This window comes from Aspergillus welwitschiae (assembly GCF_003344945.1).
Source record: "Aspergillus welwitschiae strain CBS 139.54b unplaced genomic scaffold BDQ94scaffold_51, whole genome shotgun sequence".
In the NCBI taxonomy this organism is placed as follows: Eukaryota; Fungi; Ascomycota; class Eurotiomycetes; order Eurotiales; family Aspergillaceae; genus Aspergillus; species Aspergillus welwitschiae.
The window spans coordinates 17,218-30,090 of NW_020798745.1; the positions used below are offsets into that span (position 1 = coordinate 17,218).

The window sequence follows — 12,873 nt, forward strand, 5'->3', positions numbered from 1 at the left end:
AACCAACGTAGGTCTCATCTTCATACGTTGTTTAAAAGGCGCCGAAGAATATACGAAGATAGATATAGTAGCACCCGGAAAGTCTAACGGCTAATCAGCGCCGGTAAACGGTAAACTCCAGGCAAAGGAACACGAGGTAGGCAACTAAGAGAACTACACCTGCACTCCTCCCCAGTCCCAAAAAGATAACAGCACAAAATGCCCCAGAGGACACCCACACGGCCACCAGCTCAAAAAGCACAAAATTATCTGCCTCTTGTACCTGGTACCCCGCCACTGCAACGACACCAACACAGAGCGTCAGCAAGAAAATGTTGCTTCCTGCAGTCGTCGCAGCCATAATGCCGCCGTGGCCGCGGGAGCCACTAATGATTGCAACCAGCTTCTCTGGAAGAGTGGTGGCAAACGAGACAACTGTCAGACCGAAGACAGTTCCCGAGAGGTGCAGGGAGTCGGCGATGGTGACGGCGCCGTGGGAGAGAATATATCCTGACATTGAAAGCGAGATGAACCCGAGAATAAGCTGGAATATGTGGTAGGGCAGGCTTCTGCTTCGTCTGCTTTCTTTGTCAGCCGATGAAGGCGCATGCTCATTCTCAATGAGAGGCGATGTCTCGGAGACAGGTGCCTGATTGACGGATTCCCCGTCCCCGTCCTCGCTATCGCTAGATTCCCCGTCACTATCACTGTCTGATAGCTCTGGGGGCGATGCTACGCCTTTATAGATGGCGTAGATGATAGAGACGATGTAGAGACCAAATATGGCAATCAAGACCCCGCCGATGATCTGGTTCAATTGGTTGAAGAATGCTAACACCACAAAGAGCGTCGTAACCATGAACAGCAGCGCCGAGTATAACTTTGCGCTGCGATCAAACTCCACGCCTTGGGGGTAGAAGAGTAGCCCCAAAGAAAAGGCACCGAGAATGTTGGAGATAGTCGAGCCCGTGACGTTCCCAAGGGCTAGGGGGCTGCGATGCTGCAGGATGGCGGCAATCACCACAGCGAGCTAGTGAAGAGATTAGCCAGGATAGACATTGGATCGGATTGCACTGAATTGCAAAACACCTCTTCCCATTCAGCGCCAGCTGTCAAGAGGGCAATAATAGTTTGCGAGATACCAATGCGCCGCCCGACAATAACGGTGTGGTCGATGAACTTGTCTGCGCCATAGTCAAGGACAAACACCCCTGCAATTAATGTGGCAACGTTGAACCACAAAGCATCCCAATCCATTTTTGTCTCTCAGCCTTTCTAATGTAGGTTGGGTGCAGTGGGAAAATGGAAAGGGCGGGTATAAGATGATGATAATAATTAAGGAGTCGTGAAAATCAAGCTTTTGTCCTGTCCTCGACCGCCTGCTATACTAAATTACTGGTGGTTACAGGTCGGCTAGACAGCAAGTTTAACTCCGTTGACAGTAAATGCCCGCTTGTGGCCTTAGGCATCAAATACTGTCAACTTACTACTTTTAATACCAAATATTAAATCTTACAGTCAACTCAGCTTTCCAGCTAGATTACAGAATTTATTACTATTTTTAACCCTCTTGTATGGAAAGTATACAGATATTGGTATATAATTAAAATACTATTATCTAAGTACATTTATACTTTACAAGGATTTTCTATGTTTGAACGCCTATTTACCTCCTTTAATTTAGAGATTGAGTAAGGATAAACTTCTTGATATACAAAATTACTCATATATTTTTGAAAAGGGTCGATTGTCTATATCTTGCTTATTAATAACTTTGGCAGTCACGTGCAAGGGGTAGGGGTCACACGACGAAGGCAATAACGGGCGGCACTGTACATATTAAAGCAAGATTAATATGCTAAATTGGCAAGGGAATAGAGAGCAAGTACTGAATCAGCTGTCCAGACTGGTGGAGAGAGTGAGTGTCGCCAAGAAATGTACATAAATATCTCGTAGATCGAAAGACCGTCTTCAGCGGTGCTGAGTAAGCCAGCAGCCCTAAACGGTTTTGGGCGATCAGCCCAGAAACGGAGGAGGGACAAAAAAAGAAAAGAAAAGGAAAAATAAACCGTAAAATGAAGCCGGACTGCAGCGAGACCAAGTGCTCCTCAATTGGTCGTTAAACACTACTACTCGACTTGTAGAGAAAACCATCTAATCTAATCCTATTAAACAACCCAGGAAACAAGATCCCTCTCAGCCAGGGATCTTGTGTGAGCAGCGACCAAGGTGACGCTCCTCAAGCCAACGGGGGCTCTTCTGCGGGTCGCCAGCAGAAGAACCCCGCGGTTCGCTCGACCGCTGAATCACCGTGACTGCTTAGGATTCAATCCTGCCCCTCCTCTCTCGTTCACCACCTCGTCGTCCCTCCTCCTCTTCCTCCAGCCTGCCGGTCGCCCATTCGCAAAAATGGCCATCAACTCTGCCCCCGAGTCCTCCCTCCTTTCCCTCCTCTACCGCTCCTACCCTACCGCCATCTCCCCCGACGCCACGGAGCCCGACCTTCACACGGCCACCCCCAAAATCTTTCCGCAGACTAGCTTTTCCGTCGCCGAAGAGGCCGACGTCAAGCAATGGCTGGCCACCATCTCCGGTCTGCAGACCGCTCTCAGCAAGGATGACAAGCCCGTCGTCTCGACCATCCTCTCCCAGCTGAACTCTCACCTCGCCACCCGCACAACCCTGCTCGGTGCGAAGCCCTCCGTGGCTGATATTGCCGTCTACGCTCTCGTCGCTCCTCTCGTCGAGAAATGGACCCCCGAGGAGCGTACCGGCGAGCAGGGCTACCACCACATCGTCCGTCACGTCGACTTTGTCCAGAACAGCCGCATTTTCGCTCTACAGATCCCCGACGAGGAGAAGGTCACCATTGACGTGAACGACGTTCGCTTCGTGCCCAAGCCCGTCGACCCCAAGGAGGAGAAGGAGCGCAAGAAGAAGGAGAAGGCCGCTGCCCAGAAGCCCGAGGCTGCTGGCAAGCCCCTCGTTGTCGGTCAGGGCAAGCCCGAGGCTGCGGCCAAGGCCGACGGTGCTAAGGGTGACGCCGCCGCCGCCGCCGCTAAGCCCGAGGGCAAGCCCAAGAAGGAGAAGAAGGAAAAGAAGGAGAAGCCGGCCAAGGCTGCGCCCGCCCCTGCTGCTCCCCCGTCTCCCTCCGTCATTGACCTCCGTGTTGGTCACATTCTTCGTGCCGTCAACCACCCCAACGCCGACTCCCTCTACGTCTCGACCATCGACTGCGGTGACGCCCCGGGCACCGAGAACACCTCTCTGGATGAGGCCACAGGCAAGACCGTCCGCACGGTGTGCTCCGGTCTGAACGGTCTGATTCCCCTGGAGGAGATGCAGAACCGCAAGATCGTCGCCGTCTGCAACCTGAAGCCCGTCACCATGCGTGGCATCAAGTCCTGCGCCATGGTCTTGGCTGCCTCTCCCCGCGTGGCTGAGGGCGAGGACTCGCACGCTGGACCCGTCGAGCTCGTTTCGCCTCCTGCCGATGCCCCTGCCGGTGAGCGTGTGTGCTTCGAGGGCTGGACCGAGGGTGAGCCCGAGAAGGTGCTCAACCCTAAGAAGAAGGTCTGGGAGACCTACCAGCCTGGATTCACCACCACCGATGACCTCGAGGTCGCCTTTGAGATGTCTGCCGTTCCGGCCGTGCAGGGCCAGGAGGGCAAGCCCGCTCTGGGTAAGTTGAAGACGCAGTCCGGTGGACTTTGCACAGTCAAGAGCCTGAAGGGAGCGGCTGTCCGGTAAGGGATTAATTGAATTGGGAAGAGATACAAAAGGCAGTTTCAATAGGAAGAAAAGAAAAAAGAGGGCTGCTCTAATCAAAAACGTAAATAGTCAGTTATGATTGATAGCGCCATTGCGAGTTAGACGAGAAATGGGAATGATATATCGATATTAATCCACACATCTCTATACCCTAAATTTCTCCTCACCTTGAATTAATCTACCCCTCACCACTATGATTGCCAAGTTTAATCATCCGAGAACGTAACCAACTTCGCGGAAATCTCCCGCTATCGGAACATAATCACATAAACCACTTTCAGAATCCTTCTTTCTTTTTCATCTTTTCCCCTGAAAATTCCCAATCATAGTATCATACATATAGCCACATCCACAGAAATCCCCCCCCAAAAGTAACATACATTGCCCATATAAATGATATCCATCTCACCATGAGAGCAGTCCGATACCACGGCCGAGGCGATATCCGCGTCGAGGAGATCCAGGAACCCGGGTCGTGCGGGGTGGGTGAGGTGAAGGTTCGTCTCTTCCTATCTTGTTCATTTCATAGCAGTTGCTTGGTTCTATATCCGATAGTATTACATCTCTATACTATAATACCCTGTTATTATGGCGGTCCTTGCATGATCTTCTATTATCTTATCTACTATACTATCTTTCTTACTGGTAGGATATAGTACTAACGTGCTATGATAGATTCGGCCTGCTTTCGTGGGTATATGCGGTAGTGGTACGACATTCTTCCCCCTTAAATTCAATCTACATTAGATATTATGTACTATGAACAAAAAGTCCAGTCCACGCTAATAGAACAAATAGACATCCACGAATACCTCCACGGCCCGTCCACCATCCCGAGCACAACGCACCCCATAACGGGGGAAAAGATCCCCGTGACACTAGGTCACGAGTTCAGCGGCACGATTACAGAAGTAGGGGAGGGTGTGACTCGTCTCAAGGTTGGTGATAATGTGGCTATTAAGCCGAATCTGTTCGATGGAGGGTGTGCGGCTTGTCTGGGGGGTTGGGTGAATTGTTGTGATAATTTGGGGTTTGTGGGGTTTAGTGGTATCTCTCTCTCTTTTCTTTCTTACTTTTGTTTTGGTTGGTGGTGGTGTCTATTTGAGAGTTTGGCTGACTATACAGCAGGTAGTGCTGGGGGGTTATCAGATTATGTTGTCATCAAGGAGGATAGGGTTGTGAGGTTGCCGGAGGGCTTTGATTTGGATCTTGGGGGTGAGTTGACTATCTTTTACTATTGAATGTTGATTGGGGTATTGATGTGGTGCTAATTGTGTAGCACTCGTGGAGCCGTTGACTGTGGCATGGCATGCAGTCAATCGGTCTTCTATTCAAAATGATCATGCGCGTGCGGCACTGGTGGTGGGTGCTGGACCTATTGGGCTTGCTGTACTTCTGGTTCTTAAGGCCCGCGGCATTGAGTCCGTTGTCGTCGTGGAGGTCTCGTCGCAGCGGAGGGAACTTGCTAGCTCTTTGGGCGCTACGCGTGTTCTTGACCCCCGGACGGACGATGTTGTGGGCACGGTGCGTGCGATGACGGGCAATGCCGGAGCTGATATAGCATTTGAATGCTCTGCAGTGCAAGCAGGTCTAGACGCCGCTTTGAAGGGGATTCGAGCACGGGGCACAATGACGATTTTATCTCTCTGGAGTGAGAAGCCGGCAATCGATGCATTTGACGTGGTACTAGGCGAAAAGCACGTGGTAGGGTCGGTGATATATGAAGACGGAGAATTTGAGGCCGTCATCGAAGCTATGTGGTCAGGTACGTGACTGCCAGAACCATGACCTACACATGCCAGCCATGCTTAACTATATCCACACGTTATACCGAAACTGACTGAACACAGGCAAACTCAACCCTCGGGCCTTAATCACCAGTAAAATCCGCATGGATGACATCGTAGAAAAAGGCTTCAAAACGTTGATCCACGGCCGAGACAACCAGATCAAGATCTTGGTGGACATTTCGGCATGAACGTCCGAGACATCGAGAGCGAGTGGGACGAATATTGATCAGCTGCGGCTGGCGGTGTGTAGCACAACATGGTCCAAATTCAGATACGTGTGTTGTTACTTGCATTTTAGCCCATGTTGTACATGACAACATCCATACCATGCACTTGTTCACTTCCTCCCGGGATTGGCGTACTTGAAGGCGCAGCATAGCCAGTTTTCTTTGCTTTGCCCGGGCAATGCCCAGACCAGCAGAGGCAGACGTGTCAGCAATGCCAAGGCATTTCTTGATCCGGGGACTCCGTGTCGTAGACTGGTCCGCCAGGGGAGGGGAATACGGCGCTAGCTATGTGCGTGATGGAGAAATGTTCCCTGCAGTGTTGTCTCTCAGTATCCATGGAATGGAGGAAATCACTTAGAGAGGAGGCGAGGCGGGGGTGGGAGGACTGTACCTTTGATGTCCAACACGTGTGGAATGAATACGAGAGACTGAGCAGGGATGGTGAGTGCAACCACGACAGCAAGCTGTCCAGTCTTTCGGAACGGTAAGTGGTAGTGGTGGTGGTGCCAAGCAGTGCTATTCCCGCGCGACTCTGCTGGGGCGGGGTCGATTTCTCGTATAACCTCATCCATCCCCAAGTAGTTCGATGCAGCAGCAGCATCCCGCGGGCAAACCCGTCCGTCAGATGCCAACTAGTTAGTTAACTAGTCAATTAGTTGGATGAATCCACCTCGCCTGATTCAGCGGGGATCGTGGACCCCGACGCCAGTTCGTTCTGGACACTTGGAGAGGCTGGCCATGTCAGTTAGTGCTATCCGCGAAGGATAGTTAGTCGAATCGAGGTGTCAGATATCCCATTGTCCGGTAAGCTTAGTGTGTAGTTAGTTACAATGATCGGGTTTTCGGCAATTGAAGGGAAAAAAAGAGAGTTTCACTTCCTAGGAACTGACTGTAGTCTAGACCTCATCGCCACCAACATTACCCTCTACACAGACACACAGCATATCGTACAATTAAGTAATATCCATCTCCCCTCTCCAATCTTCTACCTTCAATATATTAAGCTACTACGACGTAGTAGTATCAACCTAGTTACCTCCGAGATCTCCCCACCATTCACCTCGGAGATAACGCAACTCATCCTCATCTATCTAATATCCATCACGCGCACCTAAAGCCTTCATCCCTGCTTACCCTTTTTGTGTCCTTCCCTCTCGGCCCCCATTCAAACACAGACACAAGCACAACAGACACACCCCGGTCCATACTTCTACTTAATTCAGCTTAGTGTGTATACTAGTCTGCAGAAGGAACATGCGTTCGATCGCGCCACTTTGGGGTAAGTTGCTGTTGCTGTGCTCTCCAGGGTATAGTAGTCGGTAGTGTCATAAATCGCGTCAAATGGTGCAAAGCGGTTACGAGATAGTATCAAATGAATACTCCATACTTAGTAGGCTAGTTAGTGGTCTACGATCAGTCTGGATGCACGGGCGGGCTTAGCGAAGTCAGTACTTATGGAATCTGAAATAAATGGTAAATCTTGTTTTATTCTTATTTTCGAGAGATTTTAATTCCGTTTGAATCCCAACCGTGCTTGTTCAAGATTGATGTTGCTGTTAATAGGATAGTCGGGTTGGCGATGATAACGTCACCCATCATACTGAAGTACATTAGTAGAGGTGGTGGTACGTAGTATGTTGTATCGGAGAATAATCTATTGATTATTCATTGTTTAGTTAGCCCAGTTCGTTAGCTGACTTGAGCACTGATGAATTGGTTACTCAAATTCTAAGATGATGAGGTGATGAGCCTAGAAAGTATTCTCTCTCTTCAAGTAGTAGTAACGCGAAGAAGAGTATGGAATTAGAACCAGTTTCTACCTGCATAAAGGGGCGTAACAGTGGCTGCCGTCGTCTTATGCATGTCTCGCCTCCACTTACGCTGACCTGCTTTTTGCCTTTCATTACAACTTTTGCTAATTTAAGGAACAGAGAAGTGTAAGGACTGGAGAATCCTGGCAAATTTTAACTCACGACTGTTACAGTTTGTTTGTCAGTAATAATGAGTGATGATGATCATGATTATGATGATTATTAGCATGGCCTGATCTGATTCCCATGTAGCAAGTAGTAATGAGCATCTGCCTCTGTTTCATCTTCCTTTCACAGTCATAAAATAATCCATTAACTGACCGGTACCTAACTGACGCCATACCCAGACTCCCTCCATCTATTAATAACCACACAAGTATCCATTAACCTAAGACTACTACCTGACCAGCTAACTAGTAGTAAGTATCCATCGTTCAAGCTCCATCCATCTCCTTTTCCTTCTTGGTTCTCACAACCCGAAGAAGTGTGTGGATCCCCCCATCCATCCTGACTTTCAATGGTACTACGGAGAACAGTCCTAGATTAGTACTTTTCTACCTTAGTTGGTTACCTCCCCCCACCCACGGTTTCAAACTTCTGGGTTGGTTGGTTCTTGTCGCTTCATTTTTTTCGCAGCATCTCTTATCCGCGTGTGCCTGATTCTGGCTCTGGCGTTGAAACTAATTATTATCCATCCCATCTACACTAAACTAAACTAAACTAAACCACCCCCGATTTGCCCTTCGGCTGCCGGCGCCTCGATCTTTTCAATTTCCTTGGTTCGGGACGGGGATCGAGTGCAAGCAACTAAATTTTTTTTTCTGCGCCTCTTACTCGTATAGCCTTTTTTTTCTTTCTCAATTTCTAATTTTTTTTTATTATTTTGCCCTTTGTGCTTGCTGATGGTCAGCAGCCGCTGCAATTGGTTACTCCTGGGGGATTTATTTTATTCTGATTATTATTATAATCTTCGCTGTGCTACTGCTAATACTTCTGCTACTGTAAATCGAGGCGAGAGGCTGTCGGTGGTTCCTTGACCTACCTTGCTGGAGACTGACTTCCGAACAGTGCCCCATCATGCTCTGATCGGGATTTATCTAATGAACCCTGTTTGCTGATCGCTTAGAGGGAAACTAACTGTCCGCCTTGTCTGTCTGTCTGTCTGATTCCGTGATTCTTAAACTTCTGGGACCCTGTCGCCTGTTGTTTGCGATTTTGGGTTTCTCTTGTTCTTGTTCTCTCGAACCTTTTTTTTGCGCCCCAAGCATGTTGTTGCGCTGAGTTCGGCTCTACGCTGACATTGTTATTATTATTGTCACCTACTTATCTACTACCCCCTTACCGTTGGCATTTATTCTTGGAGTTGTTGGTTGTGCTGGCCAACCTTCGTCATGGGAACTCCACTTGTTGGTACCGCTATTATCACCGGGGCGAATGGATTGCTCGGGTCGGAGATAGCTGTCTCGATTGCCAAAGCACAGCCGTTTGTTCATTTGCTGCTGGTGGCCCGCGATATCAGATCCGACAGCGTCAAGGATGTGACGGACAGGATCCGTCTCATCGGACCCCGCTCCGTCGAGGTGGTTAAAGCAGACCTTGCCTGCTTTAACTCCGTCGTGAGCTTTTCCCAATACACCGTCGAGAGGGTACGAAGTAAAGAGATCCCTCCCGTGATCTTGTTGATCAACTCCGCCGCAACTTCGTCATACGTTACCGATCAAGTCACACGAGATGGGTACGATCCCGTCTACCAGACCAACTGCATCGCGCCGTTCCTGTTGACTGTGAGCCTGCTCGAGGCCTTCCGCGCAGGCGACGGTACACCGAACGGTGGTGCTCGAGTAATCAATATCGGGTGCTCCTCCATGTCCAAGGGATCCCTGGACTATTTTGACAGCGAAGACCCGGAGAGCGCTGCCCAGCCGCCAGGAACACCAATTGGCGCCAAGGAAGCGACCAGTCGCTTCGGAAGTAGTAAGTTGTTAATGAGCGCTGCTATGTATGCCTTGCGTCGAAGTCTGGTACTTGTAAGTTGTCCTCCCCTACCGGTCCCCTCTGTCCCAAAGTACCCCACTAACAAATGCCGAATGGGGGTAGACGGGCAACATCTCGCTCAATGTATACACAATGGATCCCGGCGGTATGACCGGAGAGAGCCACCTAACGACCGATGCCCCGTTATCGGTCCGAATGGCACACCAGACGCGGTCTGGACTCCGGCCATTCCTGCGGGTGTTTTCCAAAAGTGCGATAAACAAGGCTAGCGTTCCAGCCAAGGTCATTGCAAGAGTCGCATTTCAAAAGGAGACGGTGGAGAACTGGGGAAGGGAACGATATTATATCTTGGATAGCGAATACGAGGCCGCATCCGTCATTCCGGCCTTGCGGGATGTGCCGCGCATGGATGGGCTGCTGCAGAAGGTTATGCGACAGATCGAGATAGGCGTCAAAGGCATGGGATCGCCTCAATCAAGAGTATCGCGGCTGACTGCTCGTTAGTGGGGGATTCTACAAGCATTTTTGACATCAGCTCTTTCTGTTCTGTTCTGTGTCTTTTGCGCGGTACCATCCCAAAATTAGGAGCATTTCTGGGGCGTTACTTTGAACTATCGGTTGAACCTGGGTTTGCAGATAAGGAGTTGATTTTTCTTTGGGTCATAAAAAGCCACTATTGCTGTATTTAGAAAATGAACTGTACAGGAGCGATGAGCCGCCAATCAAGATGGACAACCACCGCAGTTGATCAAAAGATAATGGAACCGAGAAAAACGTGGAGTAAGAGAGGAGAGAGACGAGCCAGAAGGAGGTTGCATGGCTGCAAACGGAGAAGGCCTGATGCCGGATTCGGTTCTGGACCCGAAAGGCGGGCTATGCTTGGCACCTCTTGCTCGACGCCGCCTTGAGCCTACGTTCGGTCGACGCAATCAATGCTACCGTCAGACCTCGTTGTTCAATTCTCACGCTCGTTCGGCCCCTTGAAGCCTTTTCGGTACCTTTTTATTAATCTCCTGGATCTGCGATCCGCTAACATTCTTCATCGTCTGTGCCCGCGTCGGTGTTGTTTTCTACCCCCCGTAAGCGCATTCCAGGGATTCTTGAAGCTGGTGGTCATCGCTCCGGGATCTAGGAGCCCCGGAGGTTCTTTGCTTCAGGACCTGTTTCCTAGCTACATGCAATTGTAGGAGAGATGAACCGGCATCACGCCTTCTCGAATGGCTATGCTGCCTACCCCCGCGGCAAAGCCAGTCACAACAACACCTTTTCAATTTCCCCCCACCGGTAAGCGGCCCCTGCAACTGTCGAAGATCATCGCATATCATCACCACCTTCACATGGATTAGACCTCGCTGGAGGCCAATCGGTGGCCTGACATATCAGTCATCAAACTAGCAGTGCAAGAGGATCGTTTGGACTGACATTGGTTTGCTAGCTTTCAACCGCGCCCACAACCGGCTTTGCGACGTCGAAGACAGCTCCTTCAACGACTGTGCCTTATTGCCGCCATTTCAACGCTGCTGTTGATCCTCATTTTCCCTTCATTTCGAGCGTTATTCCTCCCCGCAGTCTCGCTTGGCCTTGTTTCCTCCGCCGAAGATTTACAATTAGAAACAGTCCGATACTATGACTTGTCAAAAATGCAGGGCAGTGGCAGTGGTTGGGAGCATGGAGAACGGGTACTCATGTGCACACCCTTGAGAGACGCTGCGTCTCACCTGCCGATGTTCTTTTCGCATCTTCGCAACCTTACGTACCCTCATAACCTGATAGACCTGGCGTTCTTGGTTTCGGATTCCGAAGACAATACGATGGAAATGTTGTCATCGATGCTGGATGACCTGCAGAACGACGCCGATCCGAAGATGTCGTTCGGAGAGATTTCGGTTATCCAGAAGGATTTTGGTCAACAGGTCCAACAAGATGTGGAGAGTAGACACGGATTCGCCGCCCAGGCAAGTCGCAGAAAGCTGATGGCTCAGGCACGGAACTGGCTGCTTAGCGCCACTCTGCGTCCGACGCATAGCTGGGTTTACTGGAGAGATGCGGACGTCTTGACGGCTCCCACAACTATTCTGGAGGACCTTATGAGACACGACAAGGATGTTATCGTTCCGAGTGAGTATTTACGCGCGACTTATGCGATTTTTATTCTAACATATGTGCTAGATGTTTGGCGCCCCCTGCCAGATTGGCTAGGTGGGGAACAACCGTACGATCTGAACTCCTGGCAGGAGTCAGAAACCGCACTGGCCCTTGCCGAAACTCTGGACGAGGATGCGGTCATTGTGGAAGGTTATGCTGAGTATGCAACGTGGAGGCCTCACCTCGCCTATCTGCGTGACCCATACGGGGATCCTGATATGGAAATGGAGCTTGACGGTGTAGGAGGCGTCAGTATTCTGGCGAAGGCCCGTGTCTTCCGGGCCGGAGTCCATTTCCCGGCCTTCAGTTTCGAGAAGCATGCCGAGACCGAAGGATTCGGAAAGGTAGGATTTTACGATGGCGATTCCACATGCAATATGCTAACTCGAGGCAGATGGCGAGACGGATGGGATTTTCCGTCATTGGCCTTCCGCACTACACGATCTGGCATCTTTATGAGCCGAGTGTGGATGACCTCCAACATATGGAGGAGATGGAGCAGGAGCGACTGGAACGTGAGAGGGAAGAACAAGAACAGGCCGAGCGTGCTGAGCGGGTTCAATCGCTGTTCAAGGACGCCAAATCGCAGTGGGATGTCGATAGTGCGAACCTCCAAGACGCCATTGATAAGGAAGGGAAGAGCCAGGCGAGCGACTACTCGTCGTCATCATCGGATGCCGATAGTACGAAAGGCAGCGAAGAAGGTCCCGTGGCCCAGCCCGCTGCGAAAGAGCAGGAAGAGCCTACAAATGAAAGAAAACAGGCAAAGCAATAGAGCAGCAATGCTTGGAGCGTCGAGATCCAGTGACAGTCGAAACGGGCCACAAGGATTGGGTCACTGAGGTTTTCCTCAAACAACGGCGCTGAAAACCCCATTATAGTCTGACCCTGCAGCGCTGTGCTGGCCACAGGGCGACTTCTTTGACTGGAACTACTGTTTCTGGATGGGCTCCTGTACTGTGTAAATGGTGTTGGGGACTATATTTGCTTATGGCTTTCCTTTGCTTCTATTTGATTGTCTGATCACACAAGAAAATAAACTTGTTGATCTCTGTTATGGCTGAGATGATAGCTTTTAATTATGTACAGCATAGACCAATGAATTACTGCATTAAATGAAAGAACAGCTATTCAACCCAATGCCTTTCGTAACCG

At 50.1% G+C, this 12,873-nt stretch overlaps 5 protein-coding genes across 5 annotated transcripts; 3 read left to right on the forward strand and 2 right to left on the reverse strand.

Annotated features, from left to right (window-relative positions):
- Window positions 1-10: 10 nt before the first annotated feature.
- BDQ94DRAFT_107809 (sodium:calcium antiporter) lies at window positions 11-1,478 on the reverse strand. Its single transcript, XM_026763501.1, has 2 exons — window positions 1,069-1,478; window positions 11-1,009 (listed from the first exon to the last, which is right to left on the reverse strand). The coding sequence occupies exons 1-2, from the start codon at window positions 1,234-1,236 to the stop codon at window positions 95-97; spliced, it is 1,083 nt and encodes a 360-aa protein (XP_026620891.1). The 5' UTR covers window positions 1,237-1,478; the 3' UTR covers window positions 11-94.
- Window positions 1,479-1,855: 377 nt separating this feature from the next.
- Window positions 1,856-3,903, forward strand: BDQ94DRAFT_107812 (putative cofactor for methionyl- and glutamyl-tRNA synthetases). Its single transcript, XM_026763502.1, has one exon. The coding sequence runs from the start codon at window positions 2,389-2,391 to the stop codon at window positions 3,727-3,729; it is 1,341 nt and encodes a 446-aa protein (XP_026620892.1). The 5' UTR covers window positions 1,856-2,388; the 3' UTR covers window positions 3,730-3,903.
- Window positions 3,904-4,160: 257 nt separating this feature from the next.
- BDQ94DRAFT_184140 (2,3-butanediol dehydrogenase) lies at window positions 4,161-5,728 on the forward strand (the record flags this gene model as incomplete). Its single annotated transcript, XM_026774575.1, has 6 exons — window positions 4,161-4,247; window positions 4,426-4,459; window positions 4,549-4,797; window positions 4,879-4,965; window positions 5,030-5,515; window positions 5,601-5,728. 6 exons carry the CDS (start codon window positions 4,161-4,163, stop codon window positions 5,726-5,728), a joined length of 1,071 nt encoding a protein of 356 aa, XP_026620893.1.
- A 141-nt stretch (window positions 5,729-5,869) lies between these two features.
- On the reverse strand, window positions 5,870-6,483 carry BDQ94DRAFT_152998 (uncharacterized protein; the record flags this gene model as incomplete). The annotated part of the gene is made up of 2 exons (XM_026768072.1): window positions 6,159-6,483; window positions 5,870-6,078 (listed from the first exon to the last, which is right to left on the reverse strand). Coding segments are annotated over exons 1-2 (236 nt in total), but the record flags the coding sequence as incomplete, so codon positions are not given.
- A 2,486-nt stretch (window positions 6,484-8,969) lies between these two features.
- Window positions 8,970-12,493, forward strand: BDQ94DRAFT_163202 (Anp1-domain-containing protein; the record flags this gene model as incomplete). Its single annotated transcript, XM_026769694.1, has 7 exons — window positions 8,970-9,605; window positions 9,676-10,072; window positions 10,279-10,353; window positions 10,761-10,857; window positions 11,009-11,691; window positions 11,743-12,062; window positions 12,113-12,493. 7 exons carry the CDS (start codon window positions 8,970-8,972, stop codon window positions 12,491-12,493), a joined length of 2,589 nt encoding a protein of 862 aa, XP_026620895.1.
- Between the last annotated feature and the right edge of the window lie 380 nt (window positions 12,494-12,873).

Coding starts and splice junctions, on each gene's coding strand:
- BDQ94DRAFT_107809 (XM_026763501.1), bottom strand. CDS start 1,236: ATGGATTGGGATGCTTTGTGGTTCAACGTTGCCACATTAATTGCAGGG. Junction 1,010..1,068: donor CTGGCGCTGAATGGGAAGAG/GTGTTTTGCAAT, acceptor TCTCTTCACTAG/CTCGCTGTGGTGATTGCCGC.
- BDQ94DRAFT_107812 (XM_026763502.1), top strand. CDS start 2,389: ATGGCCATCAACTCTGCCCCCGAGTCCTCCCTCCTTTCCCTCCTCTAC.